Here is a 26,824-nt window from a genome sequence, read left to right on the forward strand (position 1 = left end):
AAATGTGGACCCATGTGAAGGATGGACCGACATCTCCTATCATGACATGCGCACACAAAGAGGCTTGTGGATGAGAAGGAGAGAATCGATAGATCTCTCAATCCGGTGTAGGCAGCATGGTCCAAGTATAGGTGTAGCATCCTCTCCAACAGATGGAGTGACGAGAAGAAGAGAGGCATCATCAACATACTTGTCTCTTGCCCTCTTGGCACATACTTTGTGTGGGGCGTGGATTCCGGAAAGGCAGGGAGGAAAACATCGGGCGCATTCATATATCGCCATATTAAGCAAGCCATCATGGAGGTAAGTTTCAAATTGCACTCAAGTCTTTAAAGTTTAAAGTTTAGCATATGTCATAGACTCATATGTGGCTATGTCATGAGTCATGACTCAAGTCTCATACGCTCATTGCATCCATTTATGTGTATTGTGACATGTAGGTTGGACCGGAGAATGTGGTACAAGTCATCACCGCTAACGCTTCAAATTGCCACCGTATGGGGAAATTGCTCGAGGAGGACTATCCCTCCATAGTATGGACACCTTGTGCCTCCCATTGCATTGAATTGCTCATGGAGGATATGGACAAGTTAGTGTGGATGAAGGAAGTAATGGCCGAAGCTACCTCTATTGTTATTAAGAGACTAAGGTTTTGTAAAAGGGGAGGAGAAGGGTGTGTGTGTGAATGGACTTCTCGTTCACTTCATGAGAGAGGCCATAGCGGAGTTGCGCACTTCTCCTTCCGTCGACGAGGAGAAGCGCAATGGTATGTTGGCCATTGTGGAGAAGAGATGGCAGTGGATGCAAAGACGTATCCATGGTCTTGCCGCATTATTGCCTCCAGCATACAAATCACCCGCCCTCTTCACCGACATGGAGTTACTTGAAGACCGGGATAATTTCTTGCCCAAAGCATTTCCAGAGGATCGCCATGGGAAGTTCCTTGAGGAGCTCATTAGCTACAACGACCAAAGGGGGGGGAGCCGCGTTTGCATCTACTACCTGCTGGAAGAGGGAATCCCTTGTGAAACCCCTCTTCTGGTGGGAGACATTTGGGTATGCGCTCTCAAGCCTCCAAAAGGTGGCTTTGAGAGTCCTAGCTCACAATTGCTCTTCGGGTGCATGTGAGAGGAACTGGAGTTCATACTCACTTGTACACACGAAGTTACACAATCGCTTGAGCACGCAACAGTAAGAGTGGCTAGTGTATTGCTGCGCTAACTTGTGCATGGTGCGCGCGATGCAAAAACTGGAATTGGCGAGACAAGTATAACTTATAAGTTATAACTTATAAGCATTCATTGTTCAAATTTCAAACTTCAATGTTTATTGAAACTAAATTCTAATACATTGCTTGTCACTTGATCATTGTACAATGTAGGTGAATGTGGATACATTCAAGCTCACACGGGGCACTCTTGAGAGTGTTAACAAAGAGCAAGATGAGGTGGATGAGAGGATCTATGCAGAAATCTATCGACAGCTCGAGTCGTTTGATCGACGACCTACTCACACTCATCGTGGGCGTGGAGGTAGTGGCAAAGGAGTGCAAGTAGGAAGACGTGGATGCATGATTCATCGCGCTTCCAGGGACGTGGTGCATACCTATGTGCGGCGTGGTTCGAGTAGCTCCACAGCCGCTCTTGCAGATGAGGATGCTCCCTTTGGCTTCTCACATGAGCTTAGAGAGCCCGAGTTCGATGATGAGGGCAACCTCCTTAGCGATGGCGACTTCGGCGAGGCCACCGATGTGTCCTCTTCTCATGAGGATGATTTCAGCTAGAGCTCTGATAGTGATGCCTTTGTCTAGTCTCTCCTTGGGCCTTTGCCCTCTTTTTGTACTAGGCGCATCGTGTTGGGTGTTGGACTCACACACTCACACACACAAACCTGCACATTAGGGTTAGGTGCAAGGTTGAGAAGCTCACACACAGAAATGAGAGAGAGAGAGAGAGAGAGAGAGAGCCAAAAGTGTGGTATCCACAAAATGCAAGTCAACCCTTGCATGTGTGCCACATCCATATAATATAGAAGTACAAAATATTATATGTTAGAGTGTCCTTTCACACTTGATGTCCAAGGGGAAAAACCACATGGGAAAAAGTGCCCTTGGTTAAGCCCTGTTCACACATAGCACTACCATAAGTGAGCATATGCCTACAAATCCCCCCTGTAGTGGAAGTGTGAACCTGTACAAGGTAGCAGATCACTCTCTGTATGAGAGTAAGCCCAAAGCTTTGCGGAAAGCTTCAAACTTTTCTCGAGGTAAAGCCTTTGTGAATAGATCTGCAACATTATCCTGTGTAGGGCAATAAGATAAACTGATCTCCCCTACATGTAGCCTCTCTCTGACATAGTGATAATGAATCTCTATGTGCTTGGTACGTGCATGAAATACTGGATTTCGTGCCACGGCCATAGCACTCTGGCTATCAGTGAGAATGGTGGTGGGTGTCTGCTGACACTCACGAAGATCAGCCAATAGTCTCCTCAACCATACACAATCTACTGTAGCTGTAAAGACTGCCCTGTACTCAGCCTCACAAGTAGATGTAGCAACAGTGGGTTGCTTTTTACTCAACCAAGATATGCATGAGCTGCCAAGAAAAAAACAATTCCCACTGGTGGATTGCCTGGTATCGTAATCACCAGCCCAATCTGAATCACTGTATGCATAAAGCTGCAAGCTGCATCCCCTGGGATAGAACAAACCAAGATCCAGGGTACCCTTAAGATAACGAAAAATGCGTTTGACTGCTTGCCAATGCTTTGTGCCTGGGCTGTGCATGAATTTGCTCAACAAAGACACCCCAAAAGATATGTCTGGCCTCGTGTTACACAAGTAAATGAGGCATCCCACTGCCTGGCTATAAAGGCCGGCCTCAAAAGGCTCTCCAATATCATGCATAGTAAGCCTTACACCTGGTTCTACCGGAGTAGAAATGGGCTTACATTCATCCATGTGAAACCTTTTTAGCAAACTTTTTATGTACTTAGTTTGCTGCATAACAATGCCATCATCTGTATGCATAAACTGTATGCCGAGATAGTAGTGTAAAGGCCCCAAATCTGACATATCAAATTCAGCTTTCAAATCAGCTTTGAAATCTGAAATTTGTGCTTTGCTTGTACCTGTAATGAGCATGTCATCTACATACAAGATGACTATGAGAATATCGGCATCGGTTTTCTTCACATACAATGTGCTTTCAGCTGGACTATTCTCATAACCTTGGCTGGTTAGATGAGCATGTATCTTATCATACCAAGCTCTTGGAGCTTGCTTTAACCCATACAATGCTTTGTGCAACCTGCATACTTTATGTTCCTCACCAGGAACTACAAAACCAATGGGCTGATTTACATATACTTCCTCCTGTAAATCCCCATTCAAGAATGCAGTTTTGATATCCAACTGATGCACTTTCCATCCTTTATGGGCAGCCAATGCAATCACTGATCTTATTGTGGTCATTCTCGAAGTAGGAGCAAAAGTCTCTTCATAATCTACTCCCTTTTTCTGGGAGTAGCCTTTAGCCACAAGTCTTGCTTTGTACCTGTCAATAGTACCGTCAGACTTTCTTTTGACTTTGTACACCCACTTTGTGCCAATTACATGCTTGCCTTTAGGCAATTCCACAAGATCCCATGTATTATTCTTCATGATAGAAGAAATTTCAGCTTGCATAGCTTGCAACCAATGCTCATTCTCATGTGCTTCTTCATAAGAAGAAGGCTCTTCTGAATCAAAGAGACCACCCATTGCGAATGCAGACTCCCCACGATGTACATTCAAGGCATGGCTGGAACTAGCCCTTGTTCTACCTGTGAGTGGAGCTGCAAGTTTGCTTTCTTGCAAAGTTTTCAGCAACCATCTTGGCACTGACTTGGCTGTGTCTATGGCTGTTTGCTCTTCCCTGACAAGATCTTCCACTTCTTCCACAGAAGGGGGTTGAATGGCTGGCTGGTCCACATGTTCTGCATGTGGATTTTCTTGTGTAGGGGCTGGCTGATCTGAATCCCCCCTAATTGCAATGGGTAAAAATCCATCAAACATGTCCTGTATGCCTGTATCATTGCTTTTATACAAGCTGACCATGGGCTGTTCTGAATTTTCAGCAAATACCACATCTCTACTCACAAAAATCCTTCGTGTAGTTGGATTATAAAGACGGTATCCTTTGCTTTCATTGCTGTAGCCCACAAAAATGCATTTAATTGCTTTGTCATCAAGCTTTGTTCGGAGTTGTTCTGGCACATGTGCATATGCCAAACACCCAAATGTACGCATATAATCCACTGTTGGCTTTCGGCTATACCAAGCCTCAAATGGTGTTATGGTTTTTAAAGCTTTTGTTGGACACCTGTTCAACACATGAGTTGCACACATTATAGCTTCCATCCAGAATTTGTGAGGCAACTTTTGTGCTTTCACCATGCATCTTGCCATCTCCATGAGAGATCTATTTTTCCTCTCAGCTACACCATTCTGCTGCGGTGTATAAGGCACAGTACATTGGTGTTTGATGCCCTTTTGAAGCATATAATCTTTGAATGCATTTGACATGTATTCTCCACCTCTATCTGAGCGAAGTGTTTGGACTTTAGATGCACACATATTTTCAGCCATTGCTACAAAGTGTCGAAAGCATGTAAACACATCTTCTTTCGCTTTCAAAGGGTAAGCCCAAGCAAACCTGGAGTAGTCATCAATGAATGTGACAAAGTAAAGATGCCCCCCTATGGATGGTGTCCGCATTGGACCACATACATCACTATGTATGAGCTGTAATTTATTTTCAGCTCTAACAGCTCCATTTTTGGGGAATGGTTTCCGATGCATCTTTCCCAAAATACACCCCTCACATACATGTCTTGGCGGAGACTCAAGAAGCGGCATATTATCAACCATATGATGCTTCTGCAAAAGCATCAAACTCTGAAAATTTACATGCCCAAAACGAGCATGCCATAGCTCTGCATGATGCATAGCAGGAGTGTGGGCAGCCACTGTATTTGCATCATAAGTGCGCTTGTCATAGCTGTCCAGCTTATACAAGCCTTTGTATCGTGTTCCAGAAGTGACTATTTCATAACCCTTTGATGGGTCTTTTACCAAACACTTCCCATCTTCAAATTCAACCTTTAAACCTTGATCGTTTATGGCTGAGACGGAGAGCAGATTTTTCTTTATTCCTGGAACATACAATACATTTTTCATACATATATTGGCACCATTGGCTGCAATAAGTATGACATTACCAATTCCCTTTACTGGATATGTGGTATGATCTGCACATGATACAGTGCGGCCATTTGAAGCATAAACCAAGTGCTGAAATACATCTTTGCATGAAGTGATGTGGCTCGAAGCACCACTATCAAAATACCATGATGCATTCTGTCTGTCAGATGCAATGCAAGACATATCAGTGTCTGAAGCACCTGGTGTGTCACTAGTGCATGTGACCAAAAAAGTGTACTCTTCCTGGATTACATTAGCTGACTGCTGTGCTTTGTCATCCGAAGAGTCTGCTACTGCATTGCCTGCTTCTTTCTTTTTCTCTTTTGCAATCCTTTTTCTACATTCACTGATGTAGTGTCCAGGCTTATGGCAGTAGTGACATTTGCCCTTCTTTTTGGGCTTGTTTGCATCCCCTTTGTCAGACTTTTCACCACTAGAAGAGGGCTGTCCATGACCAGCCTTGCTAGACTGTTGTCCCCCATGCTTAAAGCTCTTTGCTTTACCCTTATCCTTGGCTGTAAATGCCTTTTCTCCACCACGGTTGCTCGATATGTTTGCTCTTGTTTGCTCTTCCTGCAAGAGTAAACCCACGAGCTCTTCAAAAGTGACGGGATCACCACCTCCTCTCATCGAGAGGTTGAGAGAGGTATGAAAGCCCAAGTAGGAAGGCGGTAAAGAATGAAGAGTGTTGGTGACCATCTGTCTGTCTGGGATAACCTCATCAATGTTGAGCAATTGTTCCTGCAAATCTTTCACTTTGGTGAGATGATCTGCCATGGAGTCACCCTCATCCATAGAAAGAAGATCCAATTGCCTCTTCAAGTAGGCAACTCTTGCCTCGTTGCGTACCTGATACATTGCTTCCAATGTGTCCCATGCAAGCTTCGATGTCTTGCATGAACGAATGTGCGGAATAATAGTCCTTTTCACTGAAAGGGCTATCAATGACATGGCCTGTGCATCTCTAGAGTCCCATCTCTTCTGCTCTTGTGTGGGAGCAGGATCTGCATCAGGAGCTCTTTGAGCACCTCCCCTTTGAGGCGTGGCTGGTTGAATGGTATGTGGGCGTGTGTCATCACCACACACGATGCCCCAAAGCCCTTTGGCTACCAGCAAATTACGGATCATAAAACTCCAGAGGGAGTAGTTAGATCCATCCAGCTTGTCCTCCTGGGTGAGCACACCAAATACATCTGTAGCATTTTGTGCCATGTCAACAAAGTATAACTGCAAGCAAACCAAGCACCAATGTGCACTGCCAGGCAACCAAATGTCCTGTGCAAATGTATGCCTGCAAACCAAAGCAAGTGTAAACTTGCACCAAGTTGTCCAATTACACTCAATGTGTATACATACGCGACAAATCGCAGCTGTAATGCCCAATTACATGCTCCAATCAGAAAATCCCCAATTTTTATGCACTCCTATCGCTTCAATGTGCATCTAATTGGCCAATTTTCAGAAAAGCCCCAAATTTCTGCAAATGTAAGAGCTTCAATTTGCCAATTTTGACCTCAATTTTGAAAACCCCCAAATTTTTGCAAATTAGAGAGGTTCAATTTGCTGATTTTGACCACAATTTCAAAAACCCCCAAATTGCCATGCCCAATTTTATCAATTTGTCCTGAAATTGAGAAATTCCCCAAATTGGACCTGCAATTTTCCTGTGAATTTGACTTGCACAGAAGTGTCTGCTGAATCTGCATATGACCTGCACTGGAACTGCTGCAAATTTTGTATTTAGGTTTGATCTAAAATGTGTACAGAGAAATACCTTCCTGCAAGGGCAGCAGGCTTGGAGCAGAGAGTCGAATAGAGGGAGCCAGCAGGCTGACCAAGTCGTTTTGCAGGTGGAGGCTTGGATGGAGTCGTTGCAAGGCGGTGGTTGGCTGTGGGCAGCCGACGAGGAGCTGGGGCTGAAGATCACGGAGCTGATGGCGCAGGCATAGGCTAGCTGCACCAGGGCCAGGCGACAGTGAAAAACATGAAAGGCGGCAGCTGGCGAGCAGGTGTCGGGCGAGTCGTCAGTCGGGCAGGTGAGCATGAGCCAGCGTGAAGGCGCTTCAGAACAAGCGAGCAAATGTTGGGTGGGCGACGGTAAAGACTGCAGGCGCGAACGGAGGGCAACTGGAGTCGCCGGCGTAGGATGGCCGGAGCAGGCACGGGTCGAGACGGAATAGCGAGCCGGCGACGTCGGCTGCTGTGGCGGAGCGCAAGGCGCCGACCGGAACGGAGAGGGTTGGCCAGAAGCGTTCGGACGACGCTGGGCGAGGCGACGGCGGCCGAACGGGACGGGAGCCGTGGCGCGTTGGAACGGGTAGTCGCAGTCGTCGACGGAACGGGACGGCGCTGCGTCCGTTGGAGTAGCACCGGCCGGAACGGGACGGCGGTAGAGCTGACGGAGCTGGGCGGCGCTGGTGTGGGTCGCCGGCTTCAGGGCGGTGCCGCCCGCGAGGCTGGGCGGAGGTGGTGGGCTCCCCACTAGTGCCGCCCGTCTCTGGCGGCCGGACGGTGGAGCTACTGGACGGAACCGGCGGACGGAAACAGAGCGGCGACGGAACCTGACGGACGGAAAAACGCAGGCGACGGAATATGGCAGCCTACGGACGGAATTTCACAGAAATTTTTCCAGCAGCAGTTCTCCAAGGCCAGCTCCCAGCTCCCAGCTCTGATACCAAATGTTGGGTGTTGGACTCACACACTCACACACACAAACCTGCACATTAGGGTTAGGTGCAAGGTTGAGAAGCTCACACACAGAAATGAGAGAGAGAGAGAGAGAGAGAGCCAAAAGTGTGGTATCCACAAAATGCAAGTCAACCCTTGCATGTGTGCCACATCCATATAATATAGAAGTACAAAATATTATATGTTAGAGTGTCCTTTCACACTTGATGTCCAAGGGGAAAAACCACATGGGAAAAAGTGCCCTTGGTTAAGCCCTGTTCACACATAGCACTACCATAAGTGAGCATATGCCTACACATCGCACCTCTATGCTTATGTACTTTTGTTTGTCACTTCAAACTTATTTTTAATGAAATTTTGGTTTGAAACTTCTCTAGAGTCTACGCTTCCAAATTGAAAATGTCTATGTTTGTAGGTTTTCTTTAAATAAAAAACCGTATTTTATTGTACAGTATCCCAAAATTTCATATCGTACTGAAAATTCCTGTACCGTATCGTATTTTCCTACCGTGACAACTATGCATAAATCGAAGCATTGTGCACACATCAACAATAGCACACAAAGTCAAAGAAATTCAATCATACATCTACACACGTAATGATTCTCCTATTCATAGATTGTCCTGTCTAGTTTCATTGGAAACCGTGCTAAGCTATCTAGCTCCTGAGCCACATGTGTCCTAATCCCACATGTATACAGATGTCCTAATCCCACATGTATAAGCCCATATGCCTAGACCCATGCCCATGTGCATGTGCACCCTAAGTTATTGCTTCATTACACTTCTCCTTCTGTGAGGAGAACTAGCCTTGCTCCTAAAGGTGAAACACAACATGCTTCTATATTCTTGAAGAAAATAAAAATGTGGACTCTTGCCAAGCCTTAATTGAACAATCCACCCTTTGCATGAGGTTCTCCAAACTCATAAAGTGAGAAGTGCTTTGGTTGAAGTTCCAGCTGCAAGCTGACACTAGCACCTCCTTTTTTTGTGCAATCACATCCCCTCCATACACTTCTAGAGTGGGAATATCCCAATGCTCAAACCTCTCAACAACGCGCTGGGTGGCCCCCTCTCAGATCCAAACAATGAACCTTAAGTGCATTGGGATGCTCCGAATCTGTTGGATGCCCACAACATGCGGCTCATGTTATGAATGACAATTACTTCCTTGTCAAATGTAGCTTTAAATGCTTACTATCAAGATTCCTTTGGTTGAAGTTCCAGCTGCAAGCTGACACTAGCACCTCCTTTTTTTGTGCAATCACATCCCCTCCATACACTTCTAGAGTGGGAATATCCCAATGCTCAAACCTCTCAATAACGCGCTGGGTGGCCCCCTCTCAGATCCAAACAATGAACCTTAAGTGCATTGGGATGCTCCGAATCTGTTGGATGCCCACAACATGCGGCTCATGTTATGAATGACAATTACTTCCTTGTCAAATGTAGCTTTAAATGCTTACTATCAAGATTCCTACGAATCTTTGAAGGAAGAGATCATCATCAAGGTGCTTGACTGCAACAAAAGTACATCTTGATCACCAAAACTACATCATCAAGATGTTTGAGTGCTCCTCATGAAAGGGGGCCTCACAAACATTTCAAAACAAGTTCTTAAGTTAGCCAAAAGATATTGCACGTGACACATAAATTACTTAATGAAGAGCCATCTAATATGTGGGCTCCTTTCACCATTGAATGGACTTATTTTAACTTACTTTTATCTTTCATGATATGGATCTGTATTGTGGATCAAACCAACGAGCACTAGTTGTGCCTACAGGCTCAGGACCTTTCAGAGATCCTGAGAAGTAATCGCAAGCTATACATGCACCTATTCTACTGATTCTTCTAGATTTGCTAAAAACTGCACTGCTTTCTAAACTCCTCAGTTCTCAAAGATCTAGGGCTGTGGACAAAGCAAGTAACTTTTATGTAGTCCTCTCCAAACTACTGAGAAAATACTACTGTAGGAACCCGTGGACTGATCTTAATCAATTTCTGCTGTTCACGCTGCTTCCTAGGGCTCAGTCAGGACCGATCCTCTCCATTGGCTGGGAATTTCAAAAGATCTCTGTAAAAGATTCGTATAATAAGACCAGAGAACAATCAGCTACCTGCCCCGAGTATCAATGGCATTGGACGTTTTTTCCAATCATCAAGGCTTGAAAAGAAAAATCATATCGCTCTTAGCTATGCGGATTGTCTCATGGAACATCCAAGGGTTGGGGGCCGACAGTGCTTCTCTAAGGACACCACAGAGCAACAGTTGGTGGACCCATTGATATCCTCTTCTTACAGGAGCACCAGTTTTCAGAGGGACGGACCCGCTGCTGCGGGAAGATCTTGCAGGGTAGGAGTCACACCTTGTGGTCCTACTCTTTTGGCCCTTTTGGGACATAGGGTGGAGTATGCATTTCCGTCAGTGAGCAGCTTCTGCTGGCAGTGGTCAACTCAGGCACCATTGTCACTGGACGGGCTCAGTGGGTGACCATCAGGAGAGGAGAGGACTGTATAGGCTTCTTGAATGTCTAAGCAACGTGGCAGCAGGAAGAGCCATCTTCTGGAATACAATCCGTCGTCCTTGCCACAGGCAAATTTCTGGTGTATGGGTGGGGACTTTTTAACATGCTAGAGTCGATCAATGACAGATTCGGAGGTAGCATGGCTACTATATCAGGTAAAGAGTACTTGGCATGGGAGGACTTGATTTTGGCTCTCAATGGACCGGACCCTTGGCATCTTCCAGAGTTCGGACAAAGTCCCGGGAGTCTGTGTTTCTCCGGATCTGACAAGAGGAATACCGGCCCTAACTTATCCACACTCAATCGGTTCTATGTTGACAAGTGGGCTTGTGGCTGTGGAGGCATGATTGGTATTTTGGTGGCACTACTTTTTCCGACCACACACCGGTTATTCTCTCCCTCGATGACCCCTGGAGACAGGCCAGACATGTGAGTACCTCGACTCGAAATAGCCTCATTCAGGACCCAAAGATCTGCAAGATAGAAGAGATTTGGGAGAGGCTTGATTTTCACTGAGGAGAAGCCGCAAGAGCCCTAGATGCAAGCCCCAGCGAGATTAGTTATCTTTTATAGGAGGCAGCACAGAGCAAATTGGCAGCTTCCGTCAGTAGGAGAGGAGTCTTCGCAAGGGTCTTGCCTTTCTATAGCAACTTCAGGAGAGTGCACCACATAGCCCATGGATTGAAGAGTCAGCTCCCTACCGCCCATACAGAGCTCAGAGCCATAGAGGACTGACAGGTGGAGTACAGATACCATGCCAGTGCCGCTTTTCGGACGCACGCGGAGACAAGGTCACTGGAGATTTCTTTGAGATTGCTCGAAGGTGGCCTCAGGGCTGCCTTCAACGAGATAATGGTTACAAGAGCCATGCCGGAGAGGTTCTCAAAGGGTTTGATCCACTTGATTCCCAAGGAGAATGGTGACAAATTGGAGATTCGACAGTGGAGACCCATCACCCCCCTAGGGACAGCCTCAAAATTCTCGCCAAGGCCTTCACCTGGAAACTGCAACCCTTTCTCCCCAACTTGATTCATGGTACACAAACCTGTTTCGTTCAGGATCAAAGTATTCTGGACAACATCTTCACCTTCTGGGAGGTGACCGCGTCAGCTAGGATGCAGTAGCGCGATGTAATTGTGCTCCTTGATTTTCAGAAAGCCTATGACAAAAATCACTGGGGCTTTTTGGAGGGGAGATGTGCAGGATGGGTTTCCCAAAGTGGGTCTGAGGTGCATCGGGACTCTACTCGGCTTCTCATGGCCAAGTTCTTATTCAGCATGCTAGAGGTGACAGATTTTCGCTTTCACACTCGGTCCATCAAGAGTGCCCTCTAGCACCTTATCTCTTCCTATTCGCTGAGGCCATGAGCACCTTTCTTTCTGCCCAAGAGACCCAACTCCAAGAACTACGTCTCTGAAGCCCACCGCAATTGCGTAACAAAGTATTCACTGCTAATCACTGGTCACACTTCACCAACTTTAATCACTCCTGAATTTTGAAGCAAACCACTCAAAAATTTTCAGCAATCACTTGAGAGAGAGAGAGAAGAGAATGGAAGAGAGAAAACCGACACAACATAGACCCGGAACAGCCGGGCCCCTTCGCAGGAATACAAATTATTCCTCCAGCATTTTTTACAAAGTGTATTGGCTGATTAAAATCAGCATGGTATCACCATCAAACAAGATTGAAAACAAATGATTTGGAATCTCCTAATTTGTACATAATGGCTTACCATATACGCACGAGTTGGAGAAACTCACCTATCTATGTGCCACCCCAATGGCCTTCCAATGGGTCACACAACTGGCTGTCTTCTCTGTGTTTTGGATGCACACAAGAGTGTAGTCCTTCGAAGAAGAATTCAGCTAGCTTTTCTTCAAGGGCTTTGAAACACTTGCTTACATACAATTGGGCAGCACCTCCACCATGAAGTGATGGTCTTCTTTTTTGCAAGACAATCTCCACATTTGATAGAGTAGCTTTAGCCTCCTTGTCTTCTTGCTCTCAAGCTCTAACTATTGTTTCTCTCCCCCACAAAATGATTATGAAGTTCTTGCCTCTCCTCTCACATGTGTATAATGAGGATAGCTAGCGTCTTTTTATAGTGAAGTTCTTTCCTCCTTTTCAAAAATAGAAAGAGATAGTCTAAAAGTGCATCTCCCTCTTGAAAATAGAAAGAGATGGTTGCTAAAAGTGCATCTCCCTTTTGAAAAGGGAAAGAGATGGGATTAATGAATGTGCATGAGAAACTTTCTTAATAGTTCTCTCCTCAAAATAGAAAGAGATGGTCTAATCTTCTTTTTTTTAAATAAAGTCATGGTTCTTCACAAGTAACTTTCCCCCTTCAAAAAATAGAAAGAGATGCTGATAACTAAACTTCTAAAATGAGTTTGCATATTCAGCTAAAGGGAAAGTTACTGAGCTGGCATGGACAAGCAGATTCGTTGCCACATCATCAGTTTTGTCTTGGGAATTTTTGACTGTTCTAATTTTGATTCCAACCTCCGTTTTTCCAAAAGATGAAGAGAAAGCCCTTAAATCAGATTTAGATCCTAAAAGTTTGTATATCTTTAAAATTTGTTGAAATTAAAAGTTGTTAGGTGATAAGAATACTTAACCTCCTGCAAAATACAAGTAGCTAGATCAACAACCAATAACATACAAACATTTGATGCTTAAGAATGAATGCCTGCATGTTCACACATTCCCAAAACGGCATTTGATGCAAGTTCATAAAACAACTTAATGTGCATGTGCCTAAGGTGAATACCATCCGTTCAATACACTTTGTATCCATCTATACCCTCCTCCATAAAGGTAAGAGTGCATAGTCCATCATGCTTTATGAAGCATGTCTAATCACACTTCCCCACTTAGGGATGGAAGTATGTCCATGGCCATTCATGCTTCCCCACTTAGAGATGGAAGCATGTCCAATCATACTTCCCCACTTAGGGATGGAAGCATGTCCATTCATGGGTTCCTTTGGAATAAGAACTCATGTCTAATCATGAAGCATGTCGTGCTAGGTCAGACAACATGTCCAAGTTGTATTTATCTTCAAGATTCTTGATACAAGATTCCATATACATGGTTAGGGTTTCTCACAAACACAGGTGCGTGACATACCTCCCCCCTATATTGGAGTTGTCCTCAACTGAAAGGCATCCAGATAAGGGTTCAATACCTCTAGATAATCTTCAAGGTCTTCTGGATCCATCCACTAAACATCCAAGGATGGTTAGTTCTTGAGCTTTACCACGAACTTCCTGATAAGCTTTCCTTCGGGTCCTTTCCTTTCCTTATGATAGACAATTTGTTCACGTTGTAATACCTCAATAGTCTGCTCATGTACTTCAAGTGGATCTTCCATGACTGGAGGAGTAGGCACCTCTCCATGATATGACTTTAATAAACTTACATGAAAAGTGTTATGAATTTGCCAATGAGAGGGCAATTCAAGACAAACAACTCAATCATTAATCATTTGTTTGATTTTGAATGGTCCATAGTACCTATTTGAGAGTTTAATAAATTGACTCTCTTTCCCTTTCTTCTTCTTCAAGCATGCTTGTCAAACTTGAGAAGCAACCACTAACCTTCTTTACAATCAGTGTCTCTTCTATGTTTGTTGGCAGCTTTCTTCTATTTGGCTTGAGATCTCTCTATGGTGTGGTGCACTTGAGTCAGCACCTAGTCCATGTCTTCAACAAACTTATCAGCTCGAAAGATCTTCTCTTTGGTTTGCATTATGGGCAGCAAATGCGGCTATCCATAGACTACTTCAAATGGCGCTTTTCATTCTCAAAGAGCGCTCTCCAAAACAAGCTAGTAGTCCTTGGATCTCTATCTCCCACTATGGTCTTTGTAAGTCCATGATGCTTGAAAATTTGGGCCAAATACGTAGTAGCCATCTGTTCAGCCCCCACTGTCTTCTTCACTGGATCAAAGTGAGCCATTTTACTAAATCTATCCAGAATTGTCCACATGGCATTATTCCCCTTTGGAGTCTTCGGCAATCCTATGATGAAGTCCATGGCAATACTTTCCCATGGTTTTTCTGGAATAGGCAAAGGCTGTAATAAGCCTTGTGACCTGCCTCGATCAAGCTTCACCTTTTGGCATGTGATGCATTCACGAACAAATGCCTCAATGTCCTTCCTTATAGAAGGCCAATAGAAATATCTTTCTAACATTTGTGTGGTAGGAAGAATACCCCTATGTCCAGCAAAAGGAGGTGCATGGCATTCCTCCATGACCCTTTGCCTTATACCCTTCACCATGCAAAGCTGATACTTCATCATTAAGAAACCTCCTTTTATTGAGAAAGGTATCTTAATGTTTCCTTGCTATAAACAGTGCCATACCTGGGTAAAATCTGCATCTCTAGCATATAAATCATGCATTACTATGAAGTCGGTGTGGTATCATATAGTGATGGCACCAACTTCAGGTCTTCTAGACAAAAAATTGGCCACCAGGTTGTCTTTGCCCTTCATGCCCTCCATTGTGAAGTGAAAGATGGACAAGAAGTTTGCCCATCTCATCTGCATAGGTGACAACTTCTTCTCGGTAAGAAAGCACTTCAAACTTTGGTGATCGGTCTTGACCACAAAAGTAGTGCCCAAGAGATAATGCTTCCAGATGGTCAAGGCATGGACCACTGCATGCAATTCCTTTTGATAGGTGGAGTAGTACTTCTCACCTTCATGTAGCTTCCGGCTTTCATAGGCAATCGGTCTTCCTTCCTGCGTCAAAACAACACCTATGCCTACATCTGAAGCATCACAATGTACCACAAAATCTTTATTTAAATATGGCAGATGCAAAACAATATGTTTGATGGCTTCGTCTTTCAGCCTTTTGAAAGCTGCCTCCTCCCTTTGAGTCTAGCTAAAAACAGCTCTCTTCTTGCATAAGTCATGCAAAGGTGTAGCAATGTGTGCAAAATAGCACACATACTGCCGATAGTATGAGCAAAGTCCAAGGAAGCTTCTCACTTCATGGACACCTTTCCAAATCAGCTACTCCACAATGGCCTTGACTTTGGCCGGATCATAGTTGCCAGGCGTTTCAGAAACGGCAGGTATGAAATGGGTTTCATACGTTTTGAAACGTTTCACAAAAGGTAAGAAACAGGTACAAAAAGGTTTCATACAAAACAGAAAAAACATGTATATTTTTTACTTGAAATATACAAAAGAAAAAACTGTTGACATAACTTATAAGAGACCACATTGAATTCATTTCAATAAAAACAAAATACATGTAAGATATGATGATATCACAAATCACGTGGGTGATCACTGATGACTAAACAAAAATCAAAAGCATCACCACGTGGGTGATGAGTCATGACTCAAAATCCAAGATCAAAATAAATAACATGTCCAAAGTTCAAACTAAATAACATGTCCAAATAAAATGATACTGGCAGCTGCTAGCTACTATCTGCATCCTCATGCTCATCCTCATCTGCATCTTCTACCTCTGCAGCCTCACTCTCAAGGTCACTGCCGGTAGCCGAGTCCTCAAAGGCCTCATCCTCTAGAGGTGCAGGTGCACCACTAGTACTAGCCTCTCGAGAAGATCGTGTAGTGCGAGCCGGAGCCATGATCTCCTCATAGAGCATAGAATAGATGTCTCTCTCCTCCTGAGGAATGTCAGGAATCTCCTGTCAGAATATGCAGCGGAAATGACAACCAAACTTGGGTAGACAAGAGCAAGTAGACTGCAATCAGCACAAGAAACACAGAGAGATAGGTGTGTAAACTCTTCTCTATACACAAGATCCCGAAAAACTGAATGAGAAAGTGATGGGGGCTGAGGGGCAATATATACATCTCCATGTGAGCAGTGGCCAGCTCCAGAAGGTGCCCACGACTGTGAAAAATGCCCACGACTGCTGAAAATAGCAGTCGGCCAGCTACAGATGCCTACGCCTAGTCAGAACAGGTCAGCCAGCAGCCCAGATGCACACGACTGAGGAAAGTCCAGTCGGCCAGCATTGGGATGCTCCTGGCATCACCTGGCAACCCTCCAGCCACTAGGAAAAAATGGGAAAAATAGGGAAAAAATACGGGGAGTGTGGAAAAATGATATACGGGCGGGCGCACCCACAACAGAGGCCCTGGTGTATACAAATAGACAGGAGATGACTTCTAACACCCCCTCTCAGCTCCTGGCTGTGTAACCAACCCCAAGGAGCTGGAGTGCCGCCTGAGCGTAGCCTTAGGTAGAGACTTCGTGAAGAGGTCCGCCGCATTGTCCTCCGTCGAACAATAAAGTAGCAAGATGTCACCCGCCAAGATCTTCTCACGTACAAAGTGATACTATATCTCTATATGCTTGGTCCTGGCATGGAAAACCGGGTTCCGAGCAATAGCTATACAACTCTGGTTATCACACTGGATGACTGTGGGCTCCCTCTGTGGAAACCCCATCTCGCCTAGCAACCTCCGCAGCCATACAACCTCACAGGCAGCACCACAAGCAGCCCGATACTCTACCTCTGTCGAAGAAAGAGCAATAGTTGGCTGCTTCTTGCTGCTCCAAGAAACTGCTCCTGAGCCGAGGGTAAAAGTGTATCCTGAAGTAGACCTCCTCGTGTCTGGATCTCCTCCCCAATCTGAGTCACTCCAACCTTGGAGCTTGACTCCATTCCCTCCTGTGTAAAAGAGTCCCAGATCCTTCGTACTCTGCAGATACCGCAAGATCCGCAATCCTGCGTCCCAATGAGTCTTCAATGGTGTCTGCATAAAAGAGCTCAACAGTCCCACGGAGAAGCTCAAGTCCAATCTGGTGTTCAGCAACCAGATCAATGAACCAACCAACTTCCGGTACTGCGAGGCATCAACTGGCTCACAAGGATCTGTAACGGTTAACTTTGTGTTCGGGTCCATCGGCGAAGTAATAGGCTTGCAGTTCTCCATCCCAAAGGCCTCAAGCAACTCATGAACATACCGCTGCTGAGAGACGAAAAACCCCCTCTGGGTCTGCCAGATCTCCAATCCCAAGAAGAAGTGGAGTAAGCCTAAATCGGTCATCTCAAACTCCTTTGACAAGGCAGCCTTCGTCACTCCGATGTGCTCCACATGACCGCCGGTGAGAATGAGATCATCCACATAAAGGATGATGAGTGTGACCATGCCGCGTTCCCGAAAGAGATACAGGTTCGGATCTGCAACCGATCTCTGAAATCCAGTCCGAATAAAGAAGGAATCAATCTTTTGATTCCAAGCCCTCGGCGCCTCCTTAAGACCATACAAGGCCTTACGTAACCTGTAAACCATCCCTTCCGATCCTAGAACAATAAAGCCTGGAGACTGCTCAACGTACACCTCCTCCTGCAAGTCACCATTAAGGAACGCCGATTTTACATCCATCTGGTACACGGGCCACCTCTGAGAAGAAGCAAGGGCTAGAACGGTCCGAATCATGGTCATCCACGCTGTCGGTGCAAAGGTATCCTCGTAGTCGATGCCTGGCCGCTGAGCATAACCCTTAGCCACAAGCCTGGCTTTGTGTTTGTCCACCGACCCATCAGACGCGTACTTGGTCTTAAAGACCCACTTGACACCAATGACTAACCGCTTCGACGGCCTCGGTACCAACTCCCAAGTGTTGTTCTTCTCGATGGCATCAAGTTTCACCTGCATGGCTTCCCTCCGAGTATCCTGTGAAAGGGCTTCCTTTACGGAAGTGGGCTCTTTATCCCGCATGATACGAGACATCAGAGCATAGTTCACCTGAAGAATCCGCCGTGTTGCTTTTATCTCGGACTCGATGTGATCTTCGAGGGCCGTCCTCTGTGGTCCACTCGAAGGGTAGCTCCGTGACACCTGACTCCCGAAGGGTGTCCAACAACCACCTAGGTACTCGAACAGATCGTGGAGCCTCCTGTGATCGCGGGGGCTCAACTCCAGCTGCGGGCTCAACCTCCTGTGATGACTGGGGTGGATCAACTGGAGTGGTATACTGGGAATCATCATCAGACTCCTCTGGATCTCCAAGAAGTGGCGGCTCCTTGACAGTGGATGCTGGAACATGCTCGTCAAAGACCACATCCCGGCTGACAACAATCTCGTTCCTCTCTGGATCATACAACCTGTATCCCTTGGAAAGAGAGTTATACCCCACAAATACCAGCTTGCGGGACTTGGAGTCAAGCTTCCCCCTCTGCTTCTTCGGAATATGTACATACGCGTCACTCCCAAAGACACGGAAGTGCGGGACATCGGGTTTCCTGCCAAAATATGCCTCAAATGGAGTCATATGGGGTACAGAAGTCGTCGGAGAGCGGTTAATGGTATGGACAGCTGTTGCCACAGCCTCACCCCAAAGTGGACGAGGAAGATCACGATGCTCCAGCATAGTCCTCGCCATCTCCACCACAGTCCTGTTCTTACGTTCAACAACTCCATTCTCTGAAGGCGATCCGGTATTGGCCAATTCCCTCTTGATGCCATGATCTGCACAAAACCGGAAAAATACAGTCGAGGAAAATTCACCTCCTTTGTCAGCCCTGAGAGTCTTGACCTAAAATCCAGACTCTTTCTCCACCATCACGTGCCAATCCTTGAACCGAGCAAAAGCCTGGTCCTTCTGTGAAAGAAAGTAGACCCACGTGGATCTGGTACAATCATCAACAAGCAGCATGAAGTAGAGAGATCCTCCCAAGGATGGTATCTGCTGTGGTCCACACAAGTCAGTGTGAATCAACTCCAAAGGTTTCAAAGCCCGCCTGGAAGCCTGCTTCGGAAAGGATTCCCTGTACTGCTTACCACGTATGCAAGAACTGCAGCGTCCTTGCCTACTACCAACATCTGGCAAGCCAACCACCATCTGGTCCCGGAAGGCGCGCCGCAAAGCATCCACATTTAAGCGGCCAAAACGAAAGTGCCACAAATCTCCGACCTAGGAGCCTGTCAGTGAGGAGAGTGCAGAGAGCTTGTAGATGCCATTCTCCACACCACCTTCCCAAACAACTTTGCCTGTCTCACGGTCCCTTAGAGCAATTGAATGCTCCTCAAATTCCACCCGAAAGCCAGTCTTGCATACCTCATGCACTGACAGAAGATGAAAGCCCAGAGCAGGGACATAAAGAACACGGGAAGCATGCTTGCCCCCCTTGCCGTCGGGAATAATCTCCATCCGGCCCTCACTATGAATCGGAATAGTGGAGTTATCGCCAATAAAGATACGACCTGACTGCCGTTTCAGATCCAGAAAGAAGTCACGGGATGGAGTCATGTGCCTGGAAGCACCACTGTCGAGAATCCATTCCCGGGTATCCTTTGCGGTGAAGCCAACTGCCTCCTCGCTCGAAGATGATGAAGCATCGGAGTCCACCATCTCCAAGTGCACAAATGCCGGAGTCTTCGCAGCTGAGGCTGAGGAATCAGCACTCTTCCCTGTCCGCTTAGGGCACTTCCTCCAGTAGTGGCCTTTCTCGCCACAATCATTACACGATCTTTCGGCCTTCAGCTTCTCTCGTTCTGGATCAGGTTTCTTCTCGGAAGACTTCTCCGTTGAAGCCTTCCCTTTACCCTTGTTGGTATTACGGCCTTTCGACCGTTGGCCAGTTAAGGCCTCCGAACCTCCGCCCTGAGGAGGGTTCGTGAAACGTTCCTCCTGGTCCAAGACCATTGGCACAAGCTCCTCCCAAGTAATGGTGCTGAGCTTGCCACTAGTGATCAACGAGGAATAGAAAGCGGAATACTCACCAGGCAAGTGGGAAAGTAACGTGATGGCCATGTCTTCGGATGATATCTCTTTCCCAGCTTGAAGGACTTCCTGCTGAAGGGCCTGCAGCTTGTTAATGTGTTCCCGCATCGTCAAAGACTTTGCAGGGTTCATAACCCGCATCTGCACTTCCAAGGATATCCACTTCATGGGTGACACCCTGTTGTACAAAGAAGCCAAGTGCTCCCATATGCCTCTCGCCAGCGTCATGTGCTTCACATGGTTGATCACCTGTGGTGTGCAATTGAGGAATACCTGGCGTTGACACGGTCCCACATGTGTACCTGTGCCTCGCGGTCCTTCCTCGTCGATAATAACTCCCCTTCCTCAGCTTCCGGCCGTGGCACCCCTTTGATAATAAAATCAGCAAGATCATATGACTCCAAAACTGACTCCATCATGACCTTCCAGATGCCGTAATTGGACCCGTCCAACTGCCGATCCACTGGGAACGTGGGGAGAGTCGGAATCTTTACGTGCTTCTCAGCCATCTCGAGTAAATCTGCCATCTCGGAGAGTAACCTGAAAGGGTGGGTGGGTGGGAAAAATCTGAAAATCTGAAAATATGCAAGTGGCTGTCCAGCCCCTTTGCCCGCCTTCCTCTTGCACCTTCTCTTCCCGTTCAGCCCGGAACAGTCCACCGATCAGCAACCTGTTGCTCCCCCTCTTGCTCAGAAAAACGCCCAAGATCTCCTAGAGCCTAGGGCTCTGATACCATGTCAGAATATGCAGTGGAAATGACAACCAAACTTGGGTAGACAAGAGCAAGTAGACTGCAGAAAATAATCAGCACAAGAAACACAGAGAGATAGGTGTGTAAACTCTTCTCTATACACAAGATCCCGAAAAACTGAATGAGAAAGTGGTGGGGGCTGAGGGGCAATATGTACATCTCCATGTGAGCAGTCTGCCAGCTCCAGAAGGTGCCCACGACTGTGAAAAATGCCCACGACTGCTGAAAATAGCAGTCGGCCAGCTACAGATGCCTACGCCTAGTCAGAATAGGTCGGCCAGCAGCCCAGATGCACACGACTGAGGAAAGTCCAGTCGGCCAGCATTGGGATGCTCCTGGCATCACCTGGCAGCCCTCCAGCCACTAGGAAAAAATGGGGAAAATAGGGAAAAAATACGGGGAGTGTGGAAAAATGATATACGGGCGGGCACACCCACAACAGAGGCCCTAGTGTATACAAATAGACAGGAGATGACTTCTAACATCTCCTTGCACTTCATGATATCAATCTTATTTGGATTCACTTGGCGAGGCTCAATGGGATGACCCTTTTGTTCTAGCAATCGGAGATTGCAATGACAAAAGACAAGCCTCTCCAATTGTGCTGAGGAGAGTCTATTTCTCTTTTTCGTGTGAAAAAGAGCCCATGTACTCCAGTTTCTCTCACAAGGCCCTGAACTGCAATCCTGGGAGAGAACTCTCAATGCAATCCGTCTCTACATTGTACAAAAAAGAATGTTAAGTTAGAGTCAAAAAGAGAGTAGCATTTGAATGTAGATTTTGAAAGAGTAGGACTCACGAGACAAAGATACAAGATTCAAGAATCAAGAAACCTTACCAAGTTGGGTGTCCCAATACCGTATTTCTCCCACCAAGACACTGGCTCCAACTGTGTCTCCCTGAGCAATGCAGTAGCTCGCCCAAACATATGGCTACCGTTGCGGTAAATGAGAAGCTCATCCTCGAGCTTTCTCATCAGCTGTATATCACCTCCCACTCCCACCAACTTGGTAATGTACTCGATCCATCCTGACTCTAGCTCCTCATTGAGGTATTGCTCCTCATTCCTCCAAAGGGGATGCAAAATGTGAGCAACAGCATGGATTGGCCTATGAAACCAATCCCAACGCCGATTCCAGATCTCCTTAATATCTTGAACTCTACATGTAACATGTGACATACATAAGAGATCAAGATTTATAAAATAACTCAAAGACTAAAGTTAAAGCCCAAGGGTGAGCACCTGTCACGCGACAAGGTAGTGAAATCATTGAGAGCTTCACCAATTCTGTCCATGAACTCATAAAGCAGCCCAATGGTACTTCCCTCCATGTCTGTGAGCCGAAGGACACTATACATGGGCTGAAGTGCCTTCACAAGTCCCTCTGCATCCTGCCACCAAGTATCTCTCATGACCATACGAGAGAATGCTATAGACTTGGACTCATCCTTGTCCTCCCATGCTGTCCATTCACGACACACAACAGTGCGTAATAAGCCATGTCGCACTCTCACTAGTCTCTCCACCACAATAAACATATATGCAAACCGAGTTTTGGAGGGCTTTAGAAGCTCAAGATCACTATTGGCCCTGTACATGCTCAAAACCTTTGGCCTCTTTGTGACAAAGTTCACCATGGTAGCTGCAGCTGAAAATACATGGCTCACCCAATCAAGCTTCCCCACATCCTCAATCATCAAGTCAAGGCTGTGTGCTGCACAAGGTGTCCACACAATCTTGGGGAAGTCCTCTAACATCCTGCCCATGGATACACAATTGGACCCATTGTCCGTGATCACCTGCACAATGTTATCAGGCCCAATTTCATTGATTTCCTGGCGCATGTGGGACATAATGAACTCCCCTGTAACCACTATCCCTAGCACCGATGCATCTATGGCACGAATGAACATTGTGCCTTTGCAGGAGGACACAAGAATGTTGTACACATTTCTCTTCCGCGCATCTGTCCATCCATCACAAAGCAAAGTACAACCATACTTTGCCCAAGTGGCCTTGAGAGGCTCCATCTCCATCTCCACAGCCAGTTGCTCCTTGCGAAGCTCAGTAGTGCGCAATGTCTCGTATGAGGGGCCATCCCACTCACACCCAATGCGGGAGATAGCTCTCATTGCCTTCTTCCATCGAGGAGTCCTGACAATGTGGAAGGATAATCCACATTGAATAAACAACTTCATCAACTCCCTCGTTGCCTCTTTCATGGCAGCCTTTTGCATCCCTGCCTATACATGTCCTTTCTTGAACACTGGAAGACTAGTTCTTTTGGCTCGAGGTGCCGAGCTAGAACCACCTGCAACCTCACCACTGGTATCTTCCTCTCTGATACTGCGAGTCCTCTTGGAGACACTTTGACGTGCTTCAGGCTCTCCTAGATTGGGGATATCCTCAAGGGGGATACCTAGCTGCATGGCCTTCCAAGCCTTGAGGCTATCATAGATTTCTTGTGGCACATGCTTACATGGCCCAATGCCGAAACCCTTTGTTTGTGACAAATGTGCCTTCAACTTGGTGACACTGCCATGGTGCTTATCAGCACAAAAGTTGCATTTCCACTTTCCGGAGCCTGAGCGGCGAGCCACCATATCTAGACTCGAAGGTGACATTGTTCCAAAGAGAATCACCTGTTCGAGGCATCCTACAAGGCGGGGATAAATGCAGATTGTTGGCCCTGCAAGTGCGACACATAACATAAACTAATCTCAATAGAGCAAGGGTGGACCGTGGAAGATATGCCATAAATATTGATGGAAGAGAAAAAAGTGTGCTGCTTTGTGAGTTGTGCAGAGAAAACCAACTTAAAGCAAAACATGACATTACCCCTCCACAAGGCCCAAGGACACCAAGGAGCAGGGTGCCGACACAAGCGATGGAAGGAATCGAAGGATGGCACACAAATCGGCAAACTCACCAGGCGGCCGCCATTGGGAAGCGTGAATGAACTGCGCCGTACGATTCACGAAAGGAAACGTTTTTTAAGGTTTTTAAAAACTGCATGATGTATGAAACGCGTTTCATACTGTACGAAACGTTTCGCAACGTTTCGTACGTTTTGAAACTGTATGAAACGCGTTTCTATGCAACACTGGGCCGGATCCATCATCCGTACACCTGCTCAGATGATGTGCCCAAGTTTTTGATTTCCTCCAAAAAGAACTCACTCTTCTTTGGATTTATCTACAATTTATGTGCTCTTCACTCTTGAAATACTACAGTTGAATGCTTCTTATGTTCCTCTTCATTTTGTGAAAAGACAATAATGTCATGAAAGAAAGTTCCACAAAATCTTCTATGTTGGTGAAAAATCCGCTCCATCATTCGGTTGAAGGTAGCTGGTGCATTGGTCAGACATGACCAAGAATTCATAGAGACCAAAAGTGGTATGGAATGCTGTCTTGGAGATATCCTTTGGTGCAATTCAAACTTGATGATAGCCACTCTTCAAATCAATCCGACTGAAAACTAAAGGTCCACTTAGTGGATCAAGATATCATCGATTCTTGGAATAAGGTATCTATTCTTTATGGTAACCTTATTCAAGGCTCGTAATCCACACATGCGAAAAGAACCATCCTTCTTTTGCACTAGCAAAACTGGCGAGTAGTAAGGAGAGTGACTAGGTTGGACCATGTCCTTCTCTAGCAACTCATTGACTTGATTCATGATCTCCTCCGGTTGTGAAGCACTCACGGTAAGGGGCTTGATTCGGAGGCGAGCTTCCCAGGATGAGATCTATCTTATGATCTTCAAGTCTCTCAGGTGGGAGTTCTCTCGAATAGACACACTAAAACAATCGTTAAATTGCTGCAAAAAGTTCATATGCCCAACATTTACATTATCTTCAGGTTTACTTTCTTGTGCAAAGACTAAATAACTGCAAAATGGAACTTTTCATTGCCTTTTTAATTTGTACATGAACCACAAGAGGAATGGAGTTTCCTCAAACTCCTACTTCTAAAACAATATTCTTTCCTTTATGAGTGATCCTGAGTTTGTCTTCATCTTGGCCGTAGAGAGGTACACCTTTGACCTTGCGCACCCAAGGCATGCCAAGCATCGCATCACACCCTTGAGTAGGACCTATGAGAAGGTCCACATGGTCCAAGTAACTCCCTATGTGAATCCTCAAAGGATTGTGCTTGTTGCCCAAAAAGTGTGTTAGCAATAGTGAACATATCTGTCTTCCAAGTTCCTCCATTAGACCAATAGCTCGGGCAACATTTTGAGAAATGATGTTACGAGTCAATCATAACAACCACATGCTGGTTTCTCAACTTACCAAATGCTTTCCATGGTTGCCTTTCTTTGGCGTCGTGGGTCCATTCGGTGTCACCATTTGGTGCATCTCCATTTTTGATGCCACTTCTATCTGACTGTCACTGCATAGAGCACCCAGATTTGTGCCATGTGCACATGAGGCCAGGCCGGTGTCTCATGTGAGAGGGCCAGTTACTTTGTGTCACATGGATGGAAGCCAGTCTCGTGCCACCCGTGTGTGACTAGGATCGTGTCACATGGACAGGAGCCTGTATCTTGTCGATGGGATTGTCACTCCATGGAAGGACCCGTGTTTGTATCGTGTCTTACCTATGGGATTGTCACTCCATAGGAAGGCCAGGATTTTCACATTCTATTGCACCAAATTCGTGCCCGACCAGAATGTCTTGTACAAGTTTCATGAAAGGGAGATTTCGTCCATTGCATGTGCACGTGCATCCATCTTTGTATGTTGGACTTGTTTTCGCGTGACTTGTTTTCGTGTGACTACCTACTATGTTGTGCCAGTGCACAGGACGGGGATGCCCACCAATGTACCGTGGGTGTGCCTGTCTGCTGACGCGTTGGTGTGGCATGTAATTAGGTGGTAAGTATCCTTTTTGACCCATTTTCTACTGTTATATTTACAACTTATGCTAACCTTTGTATTTATAAGGTTATATGTTCACATTCATTAAACCATTGGCCATTGACAATAATAAGCATGAGTGCCCAAAGTTCACTTGTAGAAAGTTTAGTGTAAACAAAGCCTATAACAAAACTTGCCATGTAAATTAATCACACACAAGGAGGCGGGGTGGGGGGGGGGGGGGGGGGCATGTAAGTTGGACGCCGTGGAGGAAAGGTGGAAACGACCATCACCAGCTCTCTCCAGGGACTAGCACGCATAGAAGCGAAGGCAGCAACCTGCACCTCAGCCCGTACAGCCCCTTACCAGCCGTACATGACTTACACGCTACTGGTACCTACTCCGTACACCATGTACCTATTTTGCACAGCCTGTACCCACCCTGTGCAACCGGATTATTGCTCTGCACAGCATATACCTGCCCCATACCAATTCGAAACCTGTCCTATACAGCCGTACCGGCCCTGTACATGTTCCTAAACAGCTTGTACAAACTTGTTGGCTGTACAATACAGCTCCACGTGGAATGGCAACGATTCATACAGTAATACCAGGTTTTTCTTCTCTTGTCTAGCAAGATTTCTGTGCAAGTCAATTCTCTCTACTCTATTTTGCAGAGTTTTTCTTGCAAATGTTCTTTCTCTCTTCCTCCTAGTGGAACTCTTGAGGATGCAAGAGCCAAGGTGCTAGAGGACAGGACAAGAGACCAGGATTGAAGCTGGGAGTGTTTCTCTAGAAGAACCGGCCATCCTGTCACCGGTGGTTGAGCACTCTGCCAAGCGTTAGTACAGGAGTGCCTGTTCGTGCACGGTCTCGGAACACCAGTTTTGTGCAAGTGTTCTACCCAGGAAAGGTGAGGATTTCCAGAGATTGGTCTTCATCAACGGAATTCTTCACGGACCCATACACTGTTTTGGTATTTGTATTCACTCCATGTTTTGGAGAATTTGGCTCTCAAG

General features: G+C 46.1%; 1 protein-coding gene and 1 pseudogene across 2 annotated transcripts in view; both read right to left on the reverse strand.

Moving 5' to 3' along the window:
• The window catches only part of LOC147613233 (uncharacterized), a 99,168-nt pseudogene that overhangs the window by 39,903 nt on the left and 32,441 nt on the right, over nucleotides 1-26,824 (reverse strand). The window lies entirely within an intron of this gene.
• Nucleotides 14,243-23,769, reverse strand: LOC147613234 (uncharacterized). The gene is made up of 5 exons (XM_086782109.1): nucleotides 22,184-23,769; nucleotides 21,779-22,100; nucleotides 21,399-21,656; nucleotides 14,912-15,211; nucleotides 14,243-14,812 (listed from the first exon to the last, which is right to left on the reverse strand). Exons 1-5 carry the CDS (start codon nucleotides 23,176-23,178, stop codon nucleotides 14,243-14,245), a joined length of 2,445 nt encoding a protein of 814 aa, XP_086638235.1. The 5' UTR covers nucleotides 23,179-23,769.

Source organism: Cibotium barometz, chromosome 44 (assembly GCF_041138505.1).
Source record: "Cibotium barometz isolate CiBa-2024 chromosome 44, ASM4113850v1, whole genome shotgun sequence".
In the NCBI taxonomy this organism is placed as follows: Eukaryota; Viridiplantae; Streptophyta; class Polypodiopsida; order Cyatheales; family Cibotiaceae; genus Cibotium; species Cibotium barometz.

Coding starts and splice junctions, on each gene's coding strand:
- LOC147613234 (XM_086782109.1), bottom strand. CDS start 23,178: ATGCAAAAGGCTGCCATGAAAGAGGCAACGAGGGAGTTGATGAAGTTG. Junction 21,657..21,778: donor GTATTGGGACACCCAACTTG/GTAAGGTTTCTT, acceptor TGTACAATGTAG/AGACGGATTGCATTGAGAGT. Junction 15,212..21,398: donor AAGTCATCTCCTGTCTATTT/GTATACACTAGG, acceptor GTTTTGACGCAG/GAAGGAAGACCGATTGCCTA.